Raw genomic sequence first — 26,425 nt, 5'->3', positions numbered from 1 at the left:
GAGGCATTCCCAGAGTTGGCACTGTAGGCTTGTCACTTGCTGTGTCAACAACTCATATGCATCTTTTCATGCCAGCCTCACAATCCTTTAAGGTCTTACTTTTCCCATCTTAAAGACAAGCAAATTCTATTAATCACCCCACTCCCACCCCAAGATGGCACAGGCACTGTTTGCAAAGCTGAGTGTCACAAAACAAAAATGAATGTCATGCCTGAACGCTGCTGCCAGGTGGAAAAGAACAGGTATAAGGGCTCTAGCTCCGAAGAAGGAGAAGGGGTTCATCAGAGAAATAGCCGCTACCCTCAGTCAGGTCCTTACGGTTAGGAAAGCACACAGCAATTTGGCTAGAGCACGTCTGGATTCATAGAAGAGTCAAGGGTTTAGCCACATATTGAAATCCTTTTCAGTTTTATCTTTTTAGGTATTCAACCTAACAGGACAAAAACAATTTCATGTGCTTTGATCAGTTCAATGAATGATTTTTTTCCAACAAAGAAAATTAAGTTTTCTTCCAATCTATAGGAGGGGGGAACAAAAGAGAAAGAACATGAAAACATGAGAAAGGAAACCAGGGTCTCCCCTATGCTAAGCATAATGCAATTATTCCTTCTTGTGTGGTTTGGTGGTTAAAATCTGGCAATTGGAGGTGGTCACTCTTAAACATGAACCTCAAACAATGGGTTTTATCTACTGCCTAAAAAGTATGGATCTTGGGAAGAGAAATTTTTCTTACCCTGATAAGACAGTAATCTCCTACCTTGCTGACTCAAACGTACTTGCATATTAATTGCTTCAGACCCCAAAATCCCTGCTGAACTGGCTAAATTGTGGGCCAAATTCAATAATCCAGCAACCTCCCATTCAATGCCTCAGCAAGATAACTTTGCATGTTTAATTTAAAAGTACCGATCGCTTTTAAATGAAGTGCTAACGCAAGCCTGTCTACCTCGGCCCAAGACAGGGCTGCCCCTGACAGACAAGCTCCAAGTCGGGAAGCCAGACACATCTGCACGCTCTTCGGACAAGGTAAACACAGCTTGCATCTCTCTTCCAAATGGTATTTGTTCCCCCCAAATCAACCCTTTAAAACATGCACCTTTAGGTTAATTTCCCTGATATAGGGGCTATGAGATCTAGCCTCTGATACTCAAAATATTATCTGTTCCGATTGTATCTGATTAGCAAGAAATACACAACCCTCCAGCCAATGTGAATGCCTATGCTATTTTAACTGAACTGACCTAAGGCATTTTTTTCCTTTCTCTTTTGCAACTGTGTTCCATGTTTGACCCCTCAAATTTATTTTAAGTAGTTTTGCAAACAGCTTCCTCTCCCCCCTTCCTCCCCCATGCAGCCAGCATCTCACATTTCTCGTGCACAGAACATGTTTTGTCCACCTTGGGAAGTGGCACTTGGGGAAATGGAGAGGCTGCTTCAGTAAACTTGGAATCAGAAATAGGTCTCATTCATTCAAGAGATTAAAACACTATCAAGGGCTTGTTTTCATTTCACTAGAGTAAGTTGGAATTAAGGCTGTGATTCCCAAATGTTAGAATTCACAGCAACCCTTCTAGCTTGTAAAAACAAAATCTTACTCCCGGTATCACAGTGAAAATGCCCCAGAAATATACATAAAATCCCTGCATCACTTCACTACTCAGCTTCCCGCCACACTCTAATCACCATAATCAAAATGCTCGGTGGAATCTTTTCAAACCAAACATCCAAAGCTTGTTCAATAATAGTAACAATAATTATTACAATAAAATAACAATTACAATAATAATAACAGGGATTTGGAGATTTAACTGAATAAGAAGTACGAACAGTGAAGACAGTTTTTGGTCTCTGGTAAAGCAAAAGGGTTCTGAGAGATGTTACAGGAAAAGAATAGTAAGTCCATCTGAATTCATTTAGGGTTCTGGGCTCCTGGAATCACAAATGTCCCATTGTAAAGATCCACTATGAATTTTGCAATGTCAACAAGTAAAGGAGTTTAACATGAAAAAACAAAGTGCCATTTTGTCCTTGGAGTTTATGTACTATTTCTACCAATTTGCTTACCCTAAAATGAACCTACCTTTTTTAAAGTTTCATTTAGAAATTTCACTTTTAAACTAAGTTTCAGTCTGAATACAACAGCAGCAAAATCTGGTTATGGTTTAGCAAATATTCACATGATCGTTTGTCTGGATGCTACTACCTTCTTATAAAGAACTGATCTTCAGGAGCTAAATTTTCTAGTGCTTCTCCTTAGCCCCCAAAATTCAAGTTACCCATCAAAACTACTTCCATTTTCACTTTACATTCTGAAAAGGTTCGTGGAAAAACATGGTATTTGAATGTTTCACTTACAAGAAAATAAGACGGTTTTCAAATCTGCCCCAAAGAGACATTTCTTTAAGACAACTGAAAGGACCTCATTCCAAAATAATAAAACTTTCATTGAACATGACTTAGTCCACACATTTTAACTATATAACTCGTGATTCTGAACCCCCATTTTATTTGCTGTACATGCATTTATTATGGTATAAGCTATCTTGCCATGAGTTGTACACACGTACCACTGCACAGATAAATTAATCCAATGGTCTGAAATATACCTTGAAGTCCAGTGTGTTTTTGTCAATAAGCTTGTTTTTGAAAACCGGGTGGCCTATTATTTACATAAAGAAAGTCAACCAGTTTTTTTACCGCTGTGATTTCTCCAATCAAATTCTAAACGTGCCACATGTCATCTCCTGTTACTCTTCATTCATCTCTTTACAAATCAATTTTCCCATTTATAAAAAGAAACTTGAGCCTGCTCCTCTAAGACAAATTTGACAAAAATGAGTATCTCCATATTTTCAAAAATTCACAGCCAATTTCCCACTTAGTTTAAGCAATCTGTGTTACAGCAAAACATAAAATGAAAGAATTTGGGAGGTTCTTTCAAGTTTGATGTAGTAAGATTTGGCTTGATAGGAGTTCTTTACCACCCTAAACAGAGTGTTTTCTGGCTTAGCTAAACAATAGGAAACCTACAGAAATTTCAGAGTCATGCAAATCAGAGGGAAACTGAAAGTCAACCAGATCTTTTTAAATTCCCCACAAAGGTCTAATGTTTTACTGTTAGTTTAAAAACTTAAAAATGTATCACTTATTTTTGATATATTCGGAAATGTGCATGCCCAAAAAATAAACAGTAAATCCAGAAGGAAAAATTGTTTCCTCAACTGAATGGAGGGCACCCTCAACAAGTCTTTAGAAAAACTAAGGTTTTCTGAATTGGTCCCTGGGTGTATACATAGGTCTAGCTCAGGTTCTAAAAATATTAAGCTATTAAGGACTTTTTTTGGTCCTGGCTTTTAAATAAGGAGTTAACAAAAAAGAGCCTTCCCAAACTTGGTCATGTAAAATTCCTTTATAAACCTCTCTGCAACCGAGCACTTAATCAACACTCCAGTATGTTCACTATACTACAGAAAAAACTATAGCATTTCAGGGAAGCCCACATTTATAGTTGGCAACATAGAGTCACAAGGGACTGGGAGCCTTTATTATATCAGTAGGAAAAGTGATAACAATAGCCATGTTTATTAAAAGCTTATCAGGTACCAGATATATTTCTTCTAATCCTTAAAATGGTTTTCCTATTCTGCAGACCAGGAAGTCAGGGCCCCGAGAAGTGAAGTAAACTGCCCAAGATTATACAGCTAACAAATGCAGAAGCCAGAATTCAAATTCAGTTTCTCAGCCTCTAAACTTCAAGCTTTAAAATTATATCATGTTTGCACTCATGCTGTTTTGTGCTATTTTGTAGTGGTTGTTTTTTTTTTTCCTTTTAATACTGACACATAAATTATTTCAGGGAAAGCTAAATCACAAATTTGGGGGCACATCTACATTCAGCAGTGATTGGCACCTATCCGCTTCTGAACACAAAACAAGCCAAGGCTTCCTGAAGACTGATCTCTCCTGGTAGACAAAACACGTTGCTTTCTAATAAACCAGCTACATTTCTCTTCTGTTTCTGTCCCGTGTTCCCCCATGGAGGGCCTTCCTCCTCTCAACTCCAACTGCACCCACAATGTTATAGCCCCATCAACGTAGGTAAGTACTGATAACTCTGATTACTTCAAGTGTGTTAATTTAGTTTCTCCCCAATTACATCCTCACCAATTTAAAAATAAGGCAAAAATCATATATTATGTATGGTATCAGATGCCATCCAGCCAGCCTACCTTCCCAACCAAAAATAAGTGAGACTTCTGACTCAAAAATAAATCAATTTATTTTTACATGAACAGTCTTTTAAAGATTAAATCAAATCATACTTAGTTATGATCATATAGCTAACACCATTTGTTGAGTACTTTCTAGGCTGCAGGCACAGAGGTAAGCACTATACATAGCTGATCTCACTGGATTCTCATCAAGAACCTGCAAGGTGATTCTCCCCATTTTAAAGACAAGAAAACGGAGGTTCAGAGCAAAGGATCATCACAAGCCACCCATAGAGCTGGGGTTTAAACGCAGACCAGCACACAGAACTGGCTGCTTCTACCACTCCTAAATCAGCATAGCTAGAGGTGTCACAAGCCACTGTTAGGGTCAGAAGGTCAGGGTGCAAATCCAGACCCTGGGGGTGAGCACATCACCCGTGCCAGAGGAGTTAACCGAGTGCCTCATCAGGGGCTCACCACTGAACCCGCGTCCTCCCAAGTTGTGAAGAGAGGCTGAGCAAGCTTCTCCCAGCACTGAGGTCCCCATAAGCAGAAACCATGTCTTTTTCTTGGGCTTTCGGAAGCCTGTACTGTGCTGGGCTGGCAGAGGCCAACTGCTGGTACTCATTAAATGGTGAGCAGCTGTTGAATTTTATCAGCACTCCCAAAGAGCTTCCCGCGGCATCTGCCAGCCTCCACCTGGCCTGACACCAGACAGACTTCACCCAGAGGTCAGTGCGCTTTCCATCCATGCCCATCCTCCTTCAAACCTTGCTCACCCTGTTGCCCCATCACCTACTGTCCTGGCTGTGCAACAGTGGGGCCGTGAGAGCACGAGAGCTCCTGTTTGCCCATCTTTACAGCACTCCTCACGAACCCCAAAACTATCCATGAGGCTGGCACCTGGCACCTTTCTTTGAAAGCAACAGGAAATGTTGAAGAATGTGAGACCAAAGACCACAAAAGAGGAAATAATTCCTAGCAATAGAGCACCTCCACAGCATGAGATTTAATCCCAGGCTCCGAACCTCAGAATGACTTGGGAGAAAAGGGGGGTTTTGTTGCAGTACAAGTTGGAAGAGGAAGGGGAGGAGGAGGCGGGGAGGAGGAATGGAGGAAGAAGGGGAGGAGAGGGGAGGAGGAAGGAGAGGGGAGAAAGAGGGAGGAGGAGGGGAAAGAAGAGGAGGAGGGGAAGAAAAAGAAAAAGAGAAAGAAAGAATGCCGATGATGACATACATTAGACAGGAGAGAGGCTAGCTTTGTCCTGCATCCTGTTGAACAGCCAAGTAAAACAATGAATCTATTTTTTTTCCCCTCCTCTTCTTTGCCTTAAAAAATTCAAGAATTTCATTTCCTTCTTTGAAACACAGCTCTTGCATAATTCCAGCGCTCTTTCCTGCTGTCTGCAATGCTGAGGGAAGAGGGCGTTTGACTCTCCCCAACAACCTCAGAAGTGGAGGCAGTCCTGCACAAAACCTCGTAATGCTGGTCCACAGGCCACAGTGGCGGGAGTGCAGCTTCCATTCACTGCGCCTCTACCACACACCCAGAGGGAGGCTCACTGCATCACAGTTACTACTGCTAAGCCCAACAGCAAACCCCGAAGATAGGCATTATCCTTTTCAAATGGGCAAAGAAACTAAGATTCAGAAAAGCAAAATGTCCACAATCCTACAATAAGCTAGTTAGAACGGCCAAAATTCCAATTTAAATCTTGCCTCTCTGACTCTGGAGCCCAGGCCTCTGCACTGCAGCCTCTTCACTCTCTGGGAAGTTCCGTGAGACGAAGTCTGAAGCCTCCTTCTGGATTTCCCAAAGGCAGCTATTAATTAGGCATGACAAGCAAAGTACCAAAGTTTACAGTGTCTGCAAACTTAAAAATGTTTACTGGCTCCAAAATACAAAAAGAAAAAGGCAAAAACTGTTATTACTCAAAGTTGTACTAAATGTCTGCTAAGATAGAAGACGCCACCAGTACACTGAGGATTCAATGCAGACAGAAGTATGTACAAACTCTACTTCATGTGAGATGTCAGCACATTTTCTTTATGTTCGTCTGTTTTCCAGGCTGCTGGGGGATGGGGGCTGAGGCCACAAAGGTCTCAGAGCAGCCCTTAGTTTCTCCAGCCCTTTTCACCAGAGGGTACTCCCACCAGGCCCATGTGCAGACCCTGAGGAAACAGAGAGGGGATGGTGTCTGAGAGCAGAGACCAGGGTAAGCATTTCCTACAGGCGGCAGGAACAGCTTTCCCAGACTCTTCAGAGTTCTCCTTCCCAAAAGACTGCTGTGCAATTGGGTGCACGCAGTCCCCCTCATCCACCTGAGAGGCTGTGGACCAGGCTGGAGCCAGAAAGACCTCTGAGCCTGTCTGCTATCAGCCACTTGTGGGCACGAACCAGCCCTGGTGCTATCTTTATCTAGGGACTCTGTTTTCAGCAGCACTTCCTCTACTTCTAACTCTTCTACAGTATTGGTAAATATTGATAATTACCTCCAAATGCAAATGCGAAGCAGTTTGTGTTTTGAAATGTGGATCATAATTCAAATTGGAAGCTGACACTAATCATTTGATGCTCACTTGAAAAGACCAGATAGGCTGTGCAGGAACATTTCAGTAGGGGAAATGATAAGGAGAAGGGAAATAAAAATTATTGGTATTTACTCAGCCTGCAATGCTTGTGGAAGGAAACTCTTTTAAAAGGGAACACTTCAGAATGGTTATTCAATCTGAATTTTACAGATAGCACTGGAAATATTTTCTCACAGAATGCACTCTATCTCTACCATCATATCTCGCCGGTGTGCCGTTCACGTCTTTCATTGCAGGAATTCTCACTCAATTTTGCTCCATTATGAGCTGACGGTGACCCAGAGTATACAAGGCATTCAAGAATCTGACTGGAAATTACTACCAAGGAACATCTGTCCCATTCCCCGCTTGCCAACCCTGCCTTAGGGAGTGAAGATGAAAAACAACCCAGAATCCACACACAGAAACAACTTTTCATTCCCCTTACAAACTAGGCTGCTTTGGAAATTGAGGGCTCCGGCATTTTTCAGAAATTATGTTCCTGGAAAAACATGGCGTGAGCCTCTTTCGAAAGTCTGCAGCTCAAAAACCTTCCTTTCCTACCCAGGCCCTTCTAATAAAAGCCAGGACAGGAGTTTCATGGGGGAAGCAAAAGAGAAGGCCACCCATGGTTCTCATCACTTGGTGCTGTCAAATTCAAATTCTGTATGAAATCCTACTGATCAATTAAAGACTGTGAGGATGTCACACATACTAATATATTCCACAGTATGCAGCATCTATCTTATAGACACACTCACTTTGGAAGATTTATGTTGCGATTAGAAAAGATTAGAAGAAGACATCTGATTTCATATAGGCTAAGCCTGGGAACCCAGCTTTTCCTGATGGCTATCAGAGGATCAGGGCGGCAGCGTAGCACCCCCCAATCCCCCGCCAGATTTCATTTTGTCTTGTTGCAGATGCTCAGAGGGGCCGAGCGATAGACATGCTTAGTGAATCAAATAAAAGCACAACCATCCATGCCTGTGTCTCTAGCCTGACGTCCAACAACCCCCCACAGCCCAGGGATCAACATCACAATAACCACTCCTACTACATGTTCCATTTCTCTGATACAAACACTCCAAGCAAGATAACCACCTGCATTCCAGGTGTGCAATAGGCTCAGAAAGGGAAAGGGGCACTGCCGCTGCATGTATGGTTTCTTCTACCTCACCATCCCACCCTCCGTCATCTCTGGCATTTCCTTGGGGCTCTGGTCCTGGCTGCAGCTGTTGCTATACATTAAGCTCTTTGGGGTGTTAATGTGCTGCAGGTACCTGGCACCACAGTTTCAGGTTGGGGGGAAATAGATGTGAGGGCCCAGTCCTGGCATAGGCTGCAGTCTAGTGGGACTAGGGGTGAGGTGTGGCACACATTAATATGCGTCTCTCTGGCCTGAAAACTTATACAGAAGAGCACCAGAGAGTTGAAAACAAGTCGATCCTTACACAAAAGCAGACATGGCTTATTTAAGATAGTAGATTGTGCCCCCAGGAGGCAGGGAGATCACCTTTTTTCTCTCCTGGAAATTCCTTTCTCTGGTTGATACCATGAACTTGCAGAGAAAGGTTGATAACTGAAGCCCACATCTTCAAATGTTTTAAAAGTTAAGTCAGATAATCTTTACACTGATGTGAAAGGGGAAGAATATACATTTGACCCCTTGCTTCAAACAAAAATCTTTCCATATGGTTTTTAATTAGAAAGCAGTTGTTTTGCTTTCGCAACACTTTCTAACCTCTGCCATTGTAGGTACAAGGCCGCAAACTGCACTTTCGTTTGATTAAAAAAAAATAAAAAATAAACGCTGAAAGAAAAAATATTTTTCTTTTTAGGAAGGAAAAGATAGCAAGCAGCTATTTTTTCGGAAGGGTCAGGAGCTTAAAGGCATATATGGGAAGCCATCGTGGCTCTGGCTTACAGCTTATTTTGTCTTAAAAAAGTCCGAGGTCATTCTAACTATGCTGACCTGTTAACCTACCCTCTGATCATCTCCATCCAGGACCGTTAGCAAACACTGCCCTCTTGTGCACCAAACAGTCCCAGAGTCGGCATGGAGATGGGTTCCACCTACTGCTCTGTGGACGGCTTGCAATTGTACAGCTGCCTCTCGGGGCCTGGAGATGTGTCAGGAAAAGGATGATGACACACATCTGTTACCAGGGCGCTTGCTAAAATGTCCCCAGATTGCCTTCCGAGACAGATTTTGAGATAAAACGAAGATTCAGCTGAAAAAAATCAAACCAAAAATAACTGACTCTTATCTTTCCTAGAAAATATTCATTCCTCGAAAAGAAACTTTATTGGTTACCACGGCAAGTTTTCTCATTATGTACTTTTATCTATTTTTTTCTTTTTAAAGATTTTATTTATTCATGAGACACACACACAGAGAGAGAGAGAGTCAGAGACACGGGCAGAGGGAGAAGCAGGCTCCATGCAGGGAGCCCGACATGGGACTTGATCCCAGGTCTCCAGGATCATGCCCTGGGCTGCAGGCAGGCACTCAACCACTGAGCCACCCAGGGATCCCCTCATTATGTACTTTTAAAAGCTTTTAGAAAAAGCTAATGAAGTACAATAACAAGTATACAGTACTTTTTTTTTTTCCTCATCTAGGAAATATGTGCCAGGCAGAGATTCCATTTGCTTCCAGAGGAAGCAAAAAAAAAAAAAAAAAAAAAAAAAGGCAGGGAACCCAGAGGTTGCTCTTTCTCAAAGGAATCCCCCAAGGTTCAGTGATATGGTCTGCTTCTTCCTGAAGAGTCCCAATCTGCTGTAGTTATCTGCAAACATTCTCTCCTTCAACCTGGGGACACAGCTGTTTCCAGAAGACCAAACTGGCATCCCAAGAGAGCTTTAAAGGATATGAACTACTGTCCCTTATTAAATAACTTAAGAAAAATCAAAGGCAGAAAAATACCCACTCAAGTCTGGGGCCAGGCCAAGTCGGCTTGGCAGGAATCTCCAGGGTAAGTTCCTAGTCTTCTCTAAGTGGATCTCCAGTTCCAGTTCTGAACCACAAACCATCAAAATGTTGCACCCACCCCTGTACCCTTCCAGGCACAATCCAGGATGGGCCAGATCTTCTGCTAAACTCACTTCTGGGGGAGAAAGAGAAAGCAGAATCTGCTCCCAATACATTGCCTTCAACCCAGGGAGCAACCTAGAAGAAAAGGATGGAGATAATATTTAGGGGAGTGTGCTCCATGGGCTGTGACCAGATGTCAAAGGTGGGCTGGGTACCAGTGACTTCAGCTACTTCACTTACCATCTATGATATCCGGTGCTTGGTTCAGTGCCTTAGGAATATATCCTTAACCTTCACCTGGCTTATAAATCGTGAGTAGTTAATGTTAAATGGCCAAACACAAGCACAGAGCAGTGAAATCTGTCTGGTTCTCTGTATGCCAGGATCATCTGCCAACTGCTGTTTCCACTTCAGCCCTGCCCTCTACCATGGGAAGAAAACGAGGGATCAGTACCAGAAGTGGACAGGACTAAGGGTGGGTAAAGACCAAAGGATGGCTACACCGAGACCATTTACCTCCAGAAGGCTGGCAGTCTCCCTCCTCCTTGCTCCCTGTCCTTATATCAGAATGACAAGACATGCAGCCCAATTGAGACTGACGTGCAACTCAAGTATACATATTTGTCCAATATGCCAGCCCCACACCAGGTGTCTGTTGTGGAAAATGGCTCTGGCACAGTCAGCTAGAGTCCCTTCTCTTTTATACCACTCCCAACTTTTCCCTGCCTCCAAACCCTCCCATGTGCTACTCTCCTCAAAAAGGCCTTCCCAAGCCCCCAAATAAAAGAGACTCTCCACGTCCCTGTGTCCCTCTCTCGGCATCCTGTGTCATCCTTCAAGCACTATCACAATTTTCAATGCCATGTGTTTCTACTTACTTCTGTAACATCTGCCACCCCCACTACCAGGTGGTGAGCCACCTGAAAGCAGAAGCCATTTCTGCCTTGCATAGAAACCCAATTCCTAGCTGGAGGTTGCTCCGGATTTGTTGAATGAATTAACTGAGGTATTGACACACCTTTCCTTCTACAATGTCTGATCTCAAGGAGTAAGGTCCCCTAGGACACTACCATCTTGGGGAAAGAAATGAGAGAAAGCCAAGGGGCCAGGCCCCAACCTACTGCACGAGAAGGTGACAGAACAAACAAGGAGCTACCCAGGCAGGGACTGGGCAAGTCAGGGCCTGACACTCCAACACCCAAGACACCAGCGCCCGAAGACCACAGGGGCCTAGACTGTGATGTCACACATTTTTAGGTCTCCTTGGGCTTTTCCTCAAGAGAACACATGAAGAACTAAAGGGTGAATCTGCGAGCTGATGAGGGCGACTCAGAGTCTTGGGGGTAGGACAGCAGGAGCAGCACCACATCCCTACCCTTTTGCCTCAGGGAGCCGTTTTCTCTTTCCCCAGCAAGTTTCATACCATGCAAGCATGTTATAACGGTTCCCATCTGTCCTCCCAGGTTTGTAAGGACCTAGTGCTCCAGGAAGTTTCCATTCAGGAGGAACTCCAGGCCCAAAGCGTGGCCATCAGAAACAGGAACCTCTGCTTGTCACATTGTCAAACCAGCCCTGGGCAGAGCCAGGGTCACCCGCTGGACAGGCAGCACACCCAGGCTACCTCTGGAGGGCCTCCTCTCCCTTCACCTTCGAAGCCTATTTGCAGAACAATCACTGGCAACAGCCACAGGCTTGCATTATGCTCATTTCCCCATCCCCAAGCTCTGGGGCAAGTTTAAAAGTCCTCGTCCTGTCTCAGAATCAGGTCTGAATTAATACCCTTCCTCAAAAGAACTCCAGTAGCAAAGTGAAAACAGACGCACTAGACAATGCCCTTTGAAAGCCCCAGCAGGGAAGACTGGTGACAATGCAGCCCCTGGCTCTGAAAGAAACCTTAAGGTTAAAGGTTCACAGAGGCAGAAGAATTACCAAAGTACAAGTTTGTTCAAATTTCCTCCGGCAGATTTAAACAACCAGGGTCAAGCTGAAGATTGCTGGCAAAAACCTATGAGACAACCCAGCTCCTTTGAACTGCGTGGAGAAAGGAAAATATACGGTCTGGGAGGGATCTATGTTATAGCTTTTAAAAATGTTCTTGAAAAGGTCACCCCTGTTAACTCAAAATCAGCCCGTTGAAGGATGTTTGAAAACTGCTTCTCTAAAACAACAGGGCTGCCGGGCCCTCACCGTGTGCGGTGAGCAGCACTGAGGTCGCCGTGTTCCCGGCATTAGTGTGCTGACCCTCTGTGGGCCATGAAATTAACCATCAGCACGGCAGAAATCTGCTCCGAGTTAAACTACTTTGCTACGCAAAGTGGCCTGAAAATGAAATATGAGGACTGAATTTCCACTGAAAGATGAACTTGTCTAACCTCAAGGCAGGCTTCCTCCACTGTGAACTCTGTGTGGCCACTGGTTTCAAGCACCCCAGGAGGGTGGGTAATTGCTGCAGGCAGTGGGAAATGACCTCCTTATCCATCCCTCCCTTCACTCACTCATGTCTGCTTGCACCAAACAATGACTCGGGGCCAACCTGGGTCTGTCTCCTGCAGACAGAGTTGAATGAGAACAGGTTCCTGACCTCAAAGAGATCAAGTCCAGTGAAAAACAGAACCTGATAAACAGAAAATGACAACAGCTGGGGAGAAAATGAGATCCTAGAGGAGAGACGGGATATCACAGGCCCTCAAACAAGGGTCACCTTATTTTAGGCTGGGGAAAGCCAACACTGAGGCTTCCCAGAAACGTACACATAGCCAGATGATACAGCATCAAGAGAGCATGGTCTGTCTGTCCAGAGACCTGCAAGTAGTTCATCAAGCCAAAAGTCCTGAGAGAGACAGAGAGAGACAGAACCATCAGGAAGGCCTGACGTCAGCCATGCTGAGGAATTTGGCCTTTATGCCAATGGAGAGCAACTCAAGACTTTTAAACCAAGGAGGTAAATATTAGCAATTTAGAAAGTGTTCTTGGCTAGAGGGGAGGATAGTTTCAAGAGTGGGGGCTGGAGTCAGAGAGACCATGAAGGAACACTGTACTCATCCACTTGGGCACAAATGGAGGCCTGTCCTAAGGGAGCAGCTATAGTGATGGGGAAGACTGCACAGGTCGGAGGACATGCAGGAGGGACAAGACTGATTGTCACTGATTCATATGAAGGAAGACACACTGAGGATCATTGCAAAGGTCATGCCCTGGAGCACCTGGATGGCTCAGTTGGTCAAGCATCCCACTCTTGGTCTTGACTTAGGTCACGATCTCAGGGTCATTGGATAGAAGCCCCCCATCGGGCTCCATGCTCAGCAGGGAGTGTACTTGGGATTCTCTCTCCCTCTTTCCCTCTGCCCCTCCCCTGATTGGCACACTGTCTAAAATAAATAAATAAACATTTAAAAAAAAAAAAAAAAGGTCATGACTTAGGAGAACGGAGGTATCATTCCCTGGAAAGGAGAAGTGGAGAGAGTGGTCTTGAGGATGTGGAATCTGAGGGCCTATGATGTTCACTGATGAGGAAACCAGCCTTATAAGCGGTTGGATATACAGGTCTAGAACTTCCTACTGAAATTTAATTAAAATTAAGTACAATAAAACATCCCGCTCCTCAGTTGCACTAGCCACAGTGCGAGTACTCATTAGCCACATGCAGCTCACAGCTACCATGCTGAACTGTGCCACCAGAGAACATTCCCATCATCACATTCATCTGTTGGAAAGTACTAATCTAGGCCCTTCAGAGATTTCCGAAAAACTGTCACTCATAGCCAAAGTGTCTGTCAGCCCTCTCTCAGCCCATGCTGATTGCTAATGGTAACAATGTCTGTACTGGCAAACACCAGCTTCTGTTCCTGGTTTTTTTCATCCTACTTGCCTGTGCAAATGCTCAAGAAATAGAGGTCTTATGTAGCATTTTTTCTCTAGAGCGCAAGTTCTGAAGACTATCTCTGAATGTGCCCTGGCTCATCATTTCAGAGAATAGAGTACACCGAGTACTCACACATGCGCACACACACAAGGGCCTTTGGTGCTTAAGGCAAAAGACCCTGAAAATCACCTAGAAATGACCACAAGCAGAGCTTTTTTTTTTTTTTCTAAGTGCCACACTGCAATATAACTTGGGAAGGTAGAGCTCTAGTCCCAATGTCAGGTGACCAAGGACAAGCCACTGACCCTGCCTGAGTTTTAAGCAACCCAAATAAATCTATGATGAAGAACAAAGCCACAAGGCCAGATAGGACAGGTTCCTGAGGCCAAGCAGGTCAATGCTAGCAATTCCAAGCACTAATTTTAAAAGAAAAAAATCAGGTTTATCTTTAGGTAGCACCTGTGTATGCCACCAAATAAATATCCTCAGGAAGTAGGTTAGAGACAAAGAAAATTATTTTAGTCTTCCTGAAGGCCCCAAGACAAGAGAGGCATCATCACAACACAAGAGATATGGAAAGAGGGAAAGTCAACTTCTCTCTTAATAGCAAAACTTGTTTCTTCTCCTGCCAAGAGAGGATCACCAGATTAACTAAGTCCTCCCCACTCTCTCCCCACCCAACTAAGGCCACTTCAAAGCAGCAGGAGCCTAATCACACAGCACAAGAAAATAAAAGACTCAATTAACAAAAAACAAAACTCAATCCAGGGGAGAATGGAAGCTGAAATCTCTGTTTTTGACAAACTGACTTATATACATAACTGCTTCTCACAAGCCACAACTCCTACCAAAGTAGTCATGGGCTAAGGTCTGAGGGCAGCTTCCTGGCACACCAGGGTCTCTAAACCCTCAGTAGCTGGCTCCCTGGGGACTTAATCCCCTCTACTGACCTCTGCAGTCTCATTTCTGTGGGCTGCACAATGTAGAAGTAAATCTCCCACCTCTGGCTGGCAGGGTGCAATGAGATCATCACGAGTCTAAAACAGTGATCAACAAACAACAGATGTTCCCAAAGCATCCATTCCCCCTCTTCCCTTCTGAGAGGCAGACCTTCCTCAGCCTCTGCTCTGCACTCCACCTCTGCACCCCCAGAGCCACACTCTCCCTGCTAAGGTGGTCCATTCTGCCTATGGTTGTTCTCTCTCCCTCTTCCCATCAGAATGAGGAGAGGGATGTATGGCCCCAGACCACTCGTCACAGGCCCTCTCCTAAGACTCTTTTAAAGCCGGCAGGATCTCCCAGCTTAAAAACCATCCACCTGCCTCCAACTACAGCTGTCCAAGCTCCCGAGCTCTGGGACCCAAGGAGCTCAGCCTCATACCCTGTTACTTCCCTGTGAGCTCTACACTCCAGCCCTCCCTTCACCCCTGTGTCCCTGTCCACTCTGAGTCCTCTGGCGGGAAAGCCTCTCATCTCATTTTCACCACTAGGAAAAATCTTAGCCATCCTTCAAAGCTGACAGGACAGTCCCTCCTCCTCAGTCGCCCTGGCCTTGCCTCCTACCACTTCCCGCTTCTTCGACCAGATCTGCTCACACACCTCTGACTGCTCAGGCTGCTCCCTTGGTCTGCTCTGCTTTCTTCCTCTCTGCCTGGAAATCTCCAGGTCATCCTTCTAGGCCCAGCCCAGGTCCTCTCCTGAGGGATGCCCTTCCTGCCTGTCCCAGGCAGAGGAAATCATATCTTAAGCTCCTCTTTATAAAGCCCTTAGGACTCTGCATCTTATCTTAACCTGCTGTTGGCACTGCCTCCTGCTCTTCCCTTCCCCTCCAGACCATTAGCTCCCTGAAGATAGGCACGTCTGTATCTGCCCTCACAGCCAAACAGTGTACAATATATGTTTGTAGAGTCTCTGAATAAGTAGATGAAAACACTAACAAAGCCATCTGATCCTCTCCCATCAGAGAGGCTGACAAAAGACCTCAAAATGGGAGCTATGAGCCCAGTGTCTACAGGGCCCAAGCAATCTAAAGAGCACATGCCCCTTCTACTCAGCTCCAGGCCAGTGCCACCACACTGGAGTATGGCTCTGTGGATATGAAAGTCTTATGTTTCTAAAGAAGCCAGGAATCTGGGTTGTTAAATGAGATCTCCTGATTGATTGATTGATTGATTGATTGATTCATTGATTGAGAGTGGGAATGGGAGTGCAGAGGGAGAAGGAGAGAGAATTTTAAGCAGGCTCCATGCCCAGCACAGAGCCCAATGCAGGGCTCAATCTTACAACCTTGAGATCACGAACTGAGCCAAAATCAAGAGTCAGACATTTAACTGACGGCCACCCAGGTGCCTCTAGATCTCCTGATTTTTATATACTAGCAATGAATTTTTTTTTAATTCTAAATATTACATGGTCCACCAAAATAATCTGCAGGCCAGACTCTGGACAAGACTCTAATATGGAATGAGATCCTACTACGGGATGAACAGACAGGACAACCCATCTCCTACCAGGCACTAAGGACAGAAATGGGCAGATCCAGGAATAGGACAGGAAGGAGCCCAACAGGTCTTCCATACACAAGCAAATGGCACTTACTACATGCTTACTACAGCCCGGATAATGTGTCGGGCACATTTAATCCTCTCGATATATATTCATTTATTTAATTAAATTCAACTCAATTGTTTAACTCAAGTATTACTGAGTCAAGATAACCCATGGAATAAGAGAAAATATTTGCAAATCATCCATTAATAAGGGGGTGGTATCCAGAATACATAAAGGAATCAATAAAAACCAAATATAATTTTTTAAATGATCAAAGGATCTGAATACACAGTTGTCCAAAGAAGGTATACAAATGGCCAGCAAGCAATGAAAAGATGTTCAACATCACTAGCCATCAGGGAAATGCAAATTAAAACCACAATGAGATAGCACCTCACACCCACCATGATGGCTATAATCCAAAAGACAGACAATAACAAGGATTGGTAAGGATGGGGCAGCGGTTTAGCGCTGCCTGCAGCCCAGGGCGTGATCCTGGAGACCTGGGATCAAGTCCCGCGTCGGGCTTTCTGCATGGAGCCTGTGTCTCTGCCTCTCTCTCTCTCTGTGTGTCTCTATGAATAAATAAATAAAATCTTAAAAAAAAAAAAAAAGAATTGGTAAGGATGTAGAGAAATTGGATCAGCGTATGCAACTGGTGGGAATGTAACATGGTACAGCTGCTATGGAAAACAGTATGGCAGCTCCTCAAAAAATAGAAAGTTACTCTATGACCCAATAATTCCATTCCTAAGTATATACCTAAGAGAATAAAAACACATGTCTACACAAAGACTTGTACACAAATGTTCAGAGCAAGTTTATCCATAATCGCTAAAAAGCAGAAACAATACAAACGTCCTTCAGCTGATAAATGGATTAAGAAGCAGTATATCCATACACTGGAATACTATTCAGCCATAAAAAGGAATGAAGTACAGCTCGGGGAGGCAGAAGGGAGAATTACTGTTTAATGGATATGGAGTTTCAGTTTTTTAAGATAAAGAGTTCTGAAGATGGATGCCACTGGACTATAACTTTAAAATGTGAGACAGGGGATCCCTGGGTGGCTCAGTGGTTTGGCGCCTGCCTTTGGCCCAGGGTGCGATCCTGGAGTCCCAGGATCGAGTCCCACATCGGGCTCCAGGCATGGAGTCTGCCTCTCTCTCTCTCCCTATCATAAATAAATAAATAAATAAATAAATAAATAAATAAATAAATAAATAAATAAATAAATCTTTAAAAAATACAATAAAATAAAATGGTGAGACAGTTGCAGTGACTGACTGGCTCAGTCAGTTAAGCATCTGACTTGATTTTGGCTCAGGTTATGATCTCAGGGTGATGAGATCCAGCTGCAAATCAGGCTCCGTGTTAAGTGTGGAGTCTGGTTGAGAGTCTCGCTCTCCCTCTGCCCCTCCTCGCCCCTTCCTCTTTCTCTCTCCCTCTACCTCTTTAAAAAATGGTTAGATGGTAAGTTTTATATAATATTTTCCATAATTAACATTTTAAAAATTGTTTTCTAAAAAAAGAGTTAAGTATATATATTCCATGCTACAGCATGATGAACCCTGAAAGTATCACACTGATTAAAAGAAGATAGATGCAAAAGGCCACATACTGGATGATTCCATTTTTATGAAATGTCCAGTAAACGCAAATCTATGGACATTAAGTAGATCAGTTGTTGCCTAGGTCTCGGGGAGGTGAGAATGGAGAGTGACTGCTAATGAGTCTGGGTTTTCTTTTGTACCGATGGAAATATTCTCAAATCAGATTATGGCAAAGACTCTACACAACTCTGGGAATGTACTGAAAACCACCGAAGTGTACATTTGAAATGGGTGCACTTTATGGTATGTGAATATCTCAATAAAAATGTTTATAAATACTACTGAATATCGACTATGTGCAAGGCCCTGGACTGGCCCTAGAGCTACTGGGACAATTCAGATGCTGTCTCTGTCCCTGAGAAACCTCCAGGCCAATGGGAACACTAGAATAAGCAGAAGCCAGCCATTACAACAGAGCAGGAGAGACAGGAGGTGCCATCTGAGCCGGACCCTAACAGAGCTCATATCTGCTCCTCGCCCCACCCTAAGGCCATCTCAGAAATGCCAGGCTCCGCCTCATGAGGTCACAGGCCTCGGGATTAGTCGGAGCACCAGAGCTAGAGACACTGTCACCCTGGGCACTGTCTCAAAGGCCTGCTGGTCAAAGGGAACAGACTCAAGCTCTAAGACAAGGGTGCCTCATCCCTAGGCTGTTAGAGGCTCCAGTCAACAAAAGAATGACTGAGCAGGGAATGTGTCTCAGGGCTTAATTTACGAGTTGTTTCCTGGGATGCCTGCCCAAATCTTGTTCCAACCTGGATGAAGTGATTTTGAAGACAAACCCAGGAGACAGAGAAGATAGAAAACAAAAGAGATGCTAAGTAAAAAGTTTAAAAGTGATTAATTTTAAATGATTACAGCTTTACCAAAAGCTGTGCCTATGATTTCCTTCTGACTTTGATTATAACCTTCCAGCAAAATATTTGCCTCCAGAAGGTAAAGTCTTTGCATTATTTCTATTCCTAGCATGACTACAAAAATATTCTTTGATTTAACATTTGATATGTTTTGTTCTCAAGGGCAAGCCCCATGAGAAGAAAAATGTACCCCAACAGAATGAAATATGACTACCTGCTTCCATTTTTCTTTCCTGTTGGTTCCTGCTCAAATATTCTGCATTAATTTAAACTCAAGGCTGCGTCTCTGATGTTGTGCTACTTCCACACTGTCACCCAAACCAAAGCAAAGTCACCCGCTGTCTAGCGCCAGGAGAATGTGCTACAGACAAAGCTCAACTTGAGAGTCTCCTAGAGACAGCAAAAGGCACTCCCACTTGGAAGGAGATCAGGAGGGGTCAGAGAGTGATAAGGTAGCAGGCAAGACGGAAAAACTTGTGTTTGAACACAGGCAATCAGTGCAGCCAACTTCCTATTGAACAAAAAGAGGCTTTAAGCACATTAACACAAGAGACATTAGTACTGGCTTCAGCTTTAGTTGATGGTACAGAGCATCCCAGAATTGGCACTGCAGAGGAGAATCTTCTGCTATGGTACGCACTTTTTTTTTTTTTAAGATTTTTATTTACTCAAGAGAGACACAGAGAGAGGCAGAGACACAGGCAGAGGGAGAAGCAGGCTCTCCACAAGGAGCCCAATGAAGTACTCGATCCTGGACCAGGATCACACCCTAAGAGGAAGGCAGATGCTCAACCGCTGAGCCACCCAGGCGTGCTGGTACACACTGTTTAACAAAGAAGAGAAAATAAAAGGCAGCTCTCCTTGAGTGAGCATGAAGGTGCAGGGAACAAAAGCCTGACAGATTCCAGGAGCTAAATAAGTTAAGGTTAAAGAAGTATTTCCACTTATATCAACTCCTTTAAGTATGTCTCAATATTTTAGGACACACATATATGAATACCATAATATAACAATGTATTGCTGCACAGATTCATAGAAAGACCAGAGGCAAAGAAAACCAAAATTGGGTTTTTTCTTTGGCTGGCTGGTTTTACATTAGAATTTGGGCTGGGAATGCCCAAATTCCTTGCACAGCAGATCCCCTTTGTTGTCTCTGCCTATACGGCTACCACGAAGCTTTCTGGGCATTGTGTAGATGCTCAATGGGAAAACACACATTTCACTCACATGCCTTGTTTCATGGGTCCAAAGAGAGTATCTCAGAGAGACTGCAGAAAAACTGCAGGGCACACTCCTCAATAAAGAATCCAAAGGGACAAGCACTTTCTCCACACCGGCGCCAAGAGCACAGAAAGTTGGAAAAACAGAGAAGGTAAAGTAGCTTAAGTTTTACAAAGAATGTTTTCTCCCAGACAGCAGGGACAAAGATCCCAGAGGCTGCTGTTTTCCCTCCAAAGAGAGTAACCAAGTCAGACTTACAAGGCTTTGGCAGCTCTCATCAGCTCCAGCCAGGGAGGACCCAGAGAGAGTCCAAGCCATGCTGGAAGCACCACTTAAGTGGTGGGCAGAGAAGGCAAGGGATCAGGGCGACAAGTCATAGCAGAAGAGCTGCTATTCATTAACAACTGGAACAAAAGACCAAGAGACAATACACTGTTAATCCTAGCAGCCACAAGAGGACTATAAATTGCCAAGCCAAGATACCAGCATTTTTCAGCTCTCCTCTTTCCTGCCAGAGTTAGATTGAGGATGGGTCCAAGTCCCTCACCCCCACCCAAGTCTTTAAAACATACATTACTGAATCTTTTTGAAGTTCTAACCCTTAAAGATTTATACTCTAAAATGGATTAGAGAAAAATACTGCCCTGAAACACTACTATAGGGGGCTGGAGTGGACGGATACACTTTTTCATTCCCATTGAGAATGCCAGAATAGGAGCTGTGCGGTCAGATCAACACAGGTTCAAACCTAGCCCTCACACTTACAAACTGTGCTGTGCTCCCTGACTGACCTCTCTGAGCCTTTTTTTGTCCATAAAATGGGAGTATCACCTCATACCTCACAAGACTGCTTTGAGTGTTAAAGGGGGAAAAAAAAAGCATAAGGGCAGTATTAAATAAAAGCTAAGTACTACTGCCACTATTAACCTCCCCCACCCCATCCAGTGCCACAGGAGTTTTACCTATGGCCACATGGATCAAGGATATAAAGCCCAATTTTCTCTATGTTAAGAAGGATTCTTTTGGGTAGTGAAAATACTTGGCGGGGGTGGGGGGAGCAATAGAATTAAAAAGAACTGGCTTTAATATAAGATATATTAAACTTCAGAGATATCATCATGGAACTCAGACAATCATTCTAATTTTCTTCTACTGGGGATAATGTATTCAGCAAGAGGTCTAAATTATTCACAGCAAGCCAGGAACTCTAACAAGAGCCCAACCCTCCAGCAATCCCAGGTATAGGTGCATTGCCTGCTGCCAGTACAAGCCCCTGTTGGGCAATCTTGCATCGTCCTAAAGCTTGGGCCTGATCTTGTCACAACCCTGTTTAATAGCCTTCCAAGAGGGATCCCTGGGTGGCGCAGCGGTTTAGCGCCTGCCTTTGGCCCAGGGCGCGATCCTGGAGACCCGGGATCGAATCCCACGTCGGGCTCCCGGTGCATGGAGCCTGCTTCTCCCTCTGCCTGTGTCTCTGCCTCTCTCTCTCTCTCTATCATAAATAAATAAAAAAAATTAAAAAAAAATAGCCTTCCAAGGCTCGTAAGAGAAATCTACACAAAGGGCCTAAAGTTCAACACTTACCACTCTATAGGATCTGGCCCACCAACCCTTCCTTCTACCTTCATCTTTATCACACCTCCCCACACACCCAAGCTGATTTCCAGCCACAACTAAAATGCTAGCTGTTACCTCTGACTCTAAACAGACAAAAAGGCAGATTTAAGCCACAGTGCCCTGCCCAGGCAATTCCTCTACTAGGAAAGCTCTTCTTTCCCCCATGTACCCTATACCCCACCTCCCAGCAAAGTGAGTTATTCCTGCTTTTGTCCTGTATGCAAAAAAGCTCTGACAGGTCACTCTACGCATCAGACAGTGTCCTCTCCCTAGCTCTGCTGTTAGCTCCTAGAGGGAGGGAAAATAATCAACATGCATAATGCACCTACTCTAGGCCAGGTCCCATGCTGATTGCTTTCTATCCACTAACCCAGGAAGAAAATTCTCTGCTCACTATTACCAGCCAGCCCAGGAAGTAGTACACAGCTTCATCCATTCAAACTTACTGAATGCCTACCACACACTTGGCTCTGGCCCAGACCCTGAGAATACACTGGTAAATAAGACACAAATGATTCCTACTCTGGTCTCGTAGAAGGACAGACACAATCAACCAGCAAACACATAGAGTATCAGATAGTGAAAAGGGCCGTACAGAAGTAAAACAGGGACACGAGAAAGTACATGGGGGAGAGAGCTGAGGATACTTTAGCTAGACAGCTCAGAGGAGCCCTCTTTGAAGGAACACTCAAGCTGAGATATAAATGAGGAGCCAGACGTATCAAAAAGAGGGAACAGTAGATGCAAAGACTAGCCCATTCAATAAGCAGAAATGAGGCCAGTGAGACTGAAGGTCAGGAGCAAGGGAGGAGGCTCAGAGGAAGACGAAGGCCAGACCATGGGTTCTGCAGCCCACAAAGAGAGTGGATTTTTTTTTAAGATTTTATTTATTTATTCATGAGACAGAGAGACAGAGAGAGACAGAGAGAGAGACAGACAGACACACAGGCAGAGACAGAAGCAGGCTCCATGCAGGGAGCCTGACATGGGACTCGATCCCAGGTCTGCGGGATCACACCCTGGGCTGAAGGCGGCGCTAAGCCGCTGAGCCACCCGGGCTGCCCAAAGAGGCTGGATTTTACTCTAAGCACAAAGAGAAGCCACTGGAAAGTGTTGAGGCTGAGGGCCAACGTGACCCAATGAATCATGACCTGACGAATCCTGTAAAAGGAGTTCACTGCCTACTGTGTGGGAATGGAGTAGCAGGGAGAGGAGGGCTAGCCATCAGGAGGGAAGAAGGTCCAGCACTGTAGGAGACCAGCAGAGGCAGGGATTTGGCCTCTGGAGCAATCTCAAGAAGGCAAAGATAGCTAGAGATTTATGATTCATGAGGATAATTAAAGATATTAACCAGATCCAGGTTAGGGGCAGCAGAGTTTGGCAGATACCAGCTCAGGGTACTTTACTTTCCAAGCTTCAGCTTCTTTTTCTGAAAAACAGGGCTCACACTCCTGCCACTAGGGGGTTGTTGCACAGATGCGAGTTCTTAGCAACTGGTGTGGGCCAGAGCAGGTACTCAAATGTGAGTGCCCTTCCCTCATCGTTCCTCATTTTTCTGAAAAGGGTGGGAATCTGATCTACGCAGGGAAGGAGAGTGGCAGCCCTTAGTCTCACCATTCCACTGTGTTCGGGTCACATTTTAATGCCTGTAAGAAAGTAAGGAAAGTCTTCTCACTCAGGAGGTGAGAGAAAAGTAGGCAGAACCACAATGTATGTACAAGAGGAGAAAAAACTCCTCTTGTCTTCTAGAGTTTTACAGTCTAAACTAAGGACTTGCCAAATTCTTGGAGGCATTATATTTGGTTACATAGAATAAGGCTCGTGCCTGATATATTTTCTCCTACAAAGAGTGTCTCTGTAGATGGATAGGTTAGAAGGGGGCTAGGGGTAGTATAAAGTGACTCAGGGAACATGGGAAAGAGCTCTAGCTTTGGATCAGAGGGACCTGGGCTGTGCCACTTACCAGAAGCCTCCCTACATCCCAATTGCTTCAACTATTAAATAGTAACCACCATGTTCCTTGTAGCGTCTGCCTGGGATGTGGCAAGCATGTGAGAAAAGCAAAGTCAATGAAGAGCTGTGTGGTCACTATCTGCCAGTGTGTGTAAGGTCCAAAATTAGGTTCAAAGGTCATACAGTTGATAAAGGAAAAACCTAGACCTCAAGCCCAGTTCTGACTCCAAAAGCACATCCTTTGTTACTTACCTACGTTATTTACTAAAAAACAAAACACCTAAAAGTGCCTTCTTGTTTTACTTTAACCTATTGCTTCCATCTCCAACCTAGACTGGCTCAGAGTACATGTCTTAAATGTACTTGGATGTGACTAAACAGAATTCAGTTAAGGGGAGGGTTAGGGACAGGGAAAGGGCAGAGAGGATCACATGCCCCTTAACATTCATCTGATGACTGAAACACGACTTGAGTGGAGGACTTTAGGCAGTGTGGCCTTGGACAGGTCTCTTCTCTTTGAGCCTCTACTTCTTTTTTTTTTTTATAATTTCTTTTTATTTATTTATTTATTTATTTATGACAGTCACACACACACACACAGAGAGAGAGAGAGAGAGAGAGAGAGAGAGAGGCAGAGACACAGGCAGAGGGAGAAGCAGGCTCCATGCACCGGGAGCCCGACGTGGGATTCGATCCCGGGTCTCCAGGACCGCGCCCTGGGCCAAAGGCAGGCGCCAAACCGCTGCGCCACCCAGGGATCCCTGAGCCTCTACTTCTACTGTAAAATGGGGAAATGACCTCAGACTGCCTGCAGCATGGAACAGCTAGGAGGTAACGAAGGTAAAAGTACTTAACACGCTCATCACTACAGCTGGGACCTAGCATGCCCAGTGACCAATGAGGTCCATCCGCCACCAAGCCAATAAACCCATCTGCCCAATATATATTCCTATAATGTGCTTGTAAGTGTACAGAATATCATATAATTGGAAGGAAAGAGAAGGCGATGGAAAACAGGGAAGTAACCAAATACTTGGGTCAGCAGTGAAGAGACTTTTTTAGCTATACACCCTTTTGTGTGAAGTGCTTCTCTTAGTTATCATTTGTCTCTAAAAACAGAGCAAGTTTTAAAGCTCTGTCCATAGATTTAACTGTGGTACAATGAATCCAGAAAAGTAATCCATAAAGGTGTAATAGTGGCTTCCTCTGAAGAAACAGGAGTGGCAATTAGGGGACGTTGGCCTAATTTGGAACATTCCATTTCTTCACAAGCAGAATGTATTCACGTATTACCTGTATGATTAAAAATTAGTTAAATGGTCTATCTTTGGAGGGCATTTTGGCTGTACCCATCATGACTGAAAATCCATGTGCTCTTTGCCCCACGCCAGTTTAGTTCTAGGAGCTTACCCTACATATACATTAGCACCCCCACCAGACTTGTTCTAGAAAATTCACCGAAGCATCCTTAGCAAAAACTGCAAGCAACATAAACGTCCATCATTAAGAGTTAATTAAGAAGGGCACCTGGGTGGCTCGGGGACTGAGCATCTGCCTCTGGCTCAGGTTGTGATCCTGGGGTTCTGGGATTGTGGGGAGCCTGCTTCTCCCTGTGCCTATGTCTCATGAATAAACAAATAAAATCTTTTTTTTTTTTTTTTTTTAAGTAAGTTAAGAAGACGTTGGTGCAGCTGTACCATGGAGTTCTACATGACTTAAAAATAATATGGCCTTTGGGAGGCCTGGGTGGCTCAGTCCTAAGACTCTCGATTTCTGCTCAGGTCAAGGTCTCAGGTCCTGCGGTGGAGCCCCCGGGCTCTGCGCTGCGCTGGGCGTGGAGCCTGCTTGGGACTCCCTCTCCCTCGGTCCCTGCAACCCCTCTCACCTTCTCTAAACAACTGGAACGTGCGTGGGGATACGGAGCCCTGGTGGCGACTGCCAGAGCGTATAGGGTGCACGTTACCACGTCATGAAGACGCGGAAGGGGGTTCACATACGCGCGAGTGTGCTTGTCTTCACGTGGGGTTTTTCTGACATGACACAAGGAACTGGGAACAGCTGGTGACTCTGGAGACGGGAACCAGGAGACCAAAGAAAGCATGAGTGAGACTTATGTTTTCCGGCACTTTCTACGTACGCCCTCTGGGTGGTCTTGAGTTTTCCTTCTCGTCCGCGTAGCTCAACCTCACCTCGGAAACCAAAACAACTTTACGGCAGCGCCTGCCGCGCGGTTGCGCCGGTGGCCAGCGCTCCGCTCGCGGGCCGCCCCTCCGACCCCGGGAGGGCCCCGGGCCCGAGCCCCCGCCGCCCCTCCGACCCGGGGGCCTCGCGGCAGGGCGGGGGCCGTCCGCGGGTCGGAGGGGCGGCCGCCTCCCGCCCCGGCCCGCGCTCACCGCCAATGATGGTCCGGATGAGGGAGGCGTGCCCGGGGCAGTCGACCAGCGTGACCTGCAGCTGCGGCTCGCCGGGCTCGGGCTCGGGCCCGGGCTCGGCCCCGGACGCCGCCGGGGGCGCGGGCAGCGCCGGCCGCAGGCGCGCGGGCAGCGGCACCGAGAAGCACGAGAAGCCCAGGTCGAGCGTGATGCCGCGCTCGCGGCTCTGCGGCTGCTTGTCGAAGGCGGCGGTGGAGGCCGTGGTGCTCAGCGCCCGCGCCAGAGCCGTCTTGCCGCTGTCGATGTGGCCCAGCACGCCCACGTTCACGTTCACCCGCCGGCCAGCCATGCCGCCGCCGCCGCCGCCGCCCGCCGCCGCCGCCGCCCTCCCCTCACGCCGCCGCCGCCGCCGCCGCCGCCGCCGCCGCCGCCGCGGTCCGGCCGGTTAAGCCGCCCCCCCCGCAACCCGCGCCCCGGCACGCGCGTTCCGGCGCCGAAGCTTCCGCCCTCTGGGCGCCCGCGGGCGCTGCCGTTCACCGCGCCGGAGGAGGGTCCCCGGGGT

The 26,425-nt window shown here is 45.6% G+C and overlaps 1 protein-coding gene across 2 annotated transcripts in view; it reads right to left on the bottom strand.

The window, feature by feature from the left end:
• The window catches only part of EEFSEC (eukaryotic elongation factor, selenocysteine-tRNA specific), a 248,696-nt gene extending 222,465 nt beyond the window's left edge, over nucleotides 1–26,231 (bottom strand). For both annotated transcript variants that reach the window (XM_055344139.1, XM_055344140.1), the window contains exon 1: nucleotides 25,885–26,231. In XM_055344139.1, coding sequence (XP_055200114.1) covers nucleotides 25,885–26,212 — 328 coding nt within the window. In that variant the 5' untranslated portion in view covers nucleotides 26,213–26,231. The remainder of the gene's footprint in view (nucleotides 1–25,884) is intronic.
• Between the last annotated feature and the right edge of the window lie 194 nt (nucleotides 26,232–26,425).

This window comes from Nyctereutes procyonoides, unplaced genomic scaffold, assembly GCF_905146905.1.
Source record: "Nyctereutes procyonoides isolate TBG_1078 unplaced genomic scaffold, NYPRO_anot_genome, whole genome shotgun sequence".
In the NCBI taxonomy this organism is placed as follows: Eukaryota; Metazoa; Chordata; class Mammalia; order Carnivora; family Canidae; genus Nyctereutes; species Nyctereutes procyonoides.
The sequence above is the reverse complement of the archived record's forward strand: the minus strand, read 5'-3'. Positions and strand labels throughout refer to the sequence as shown.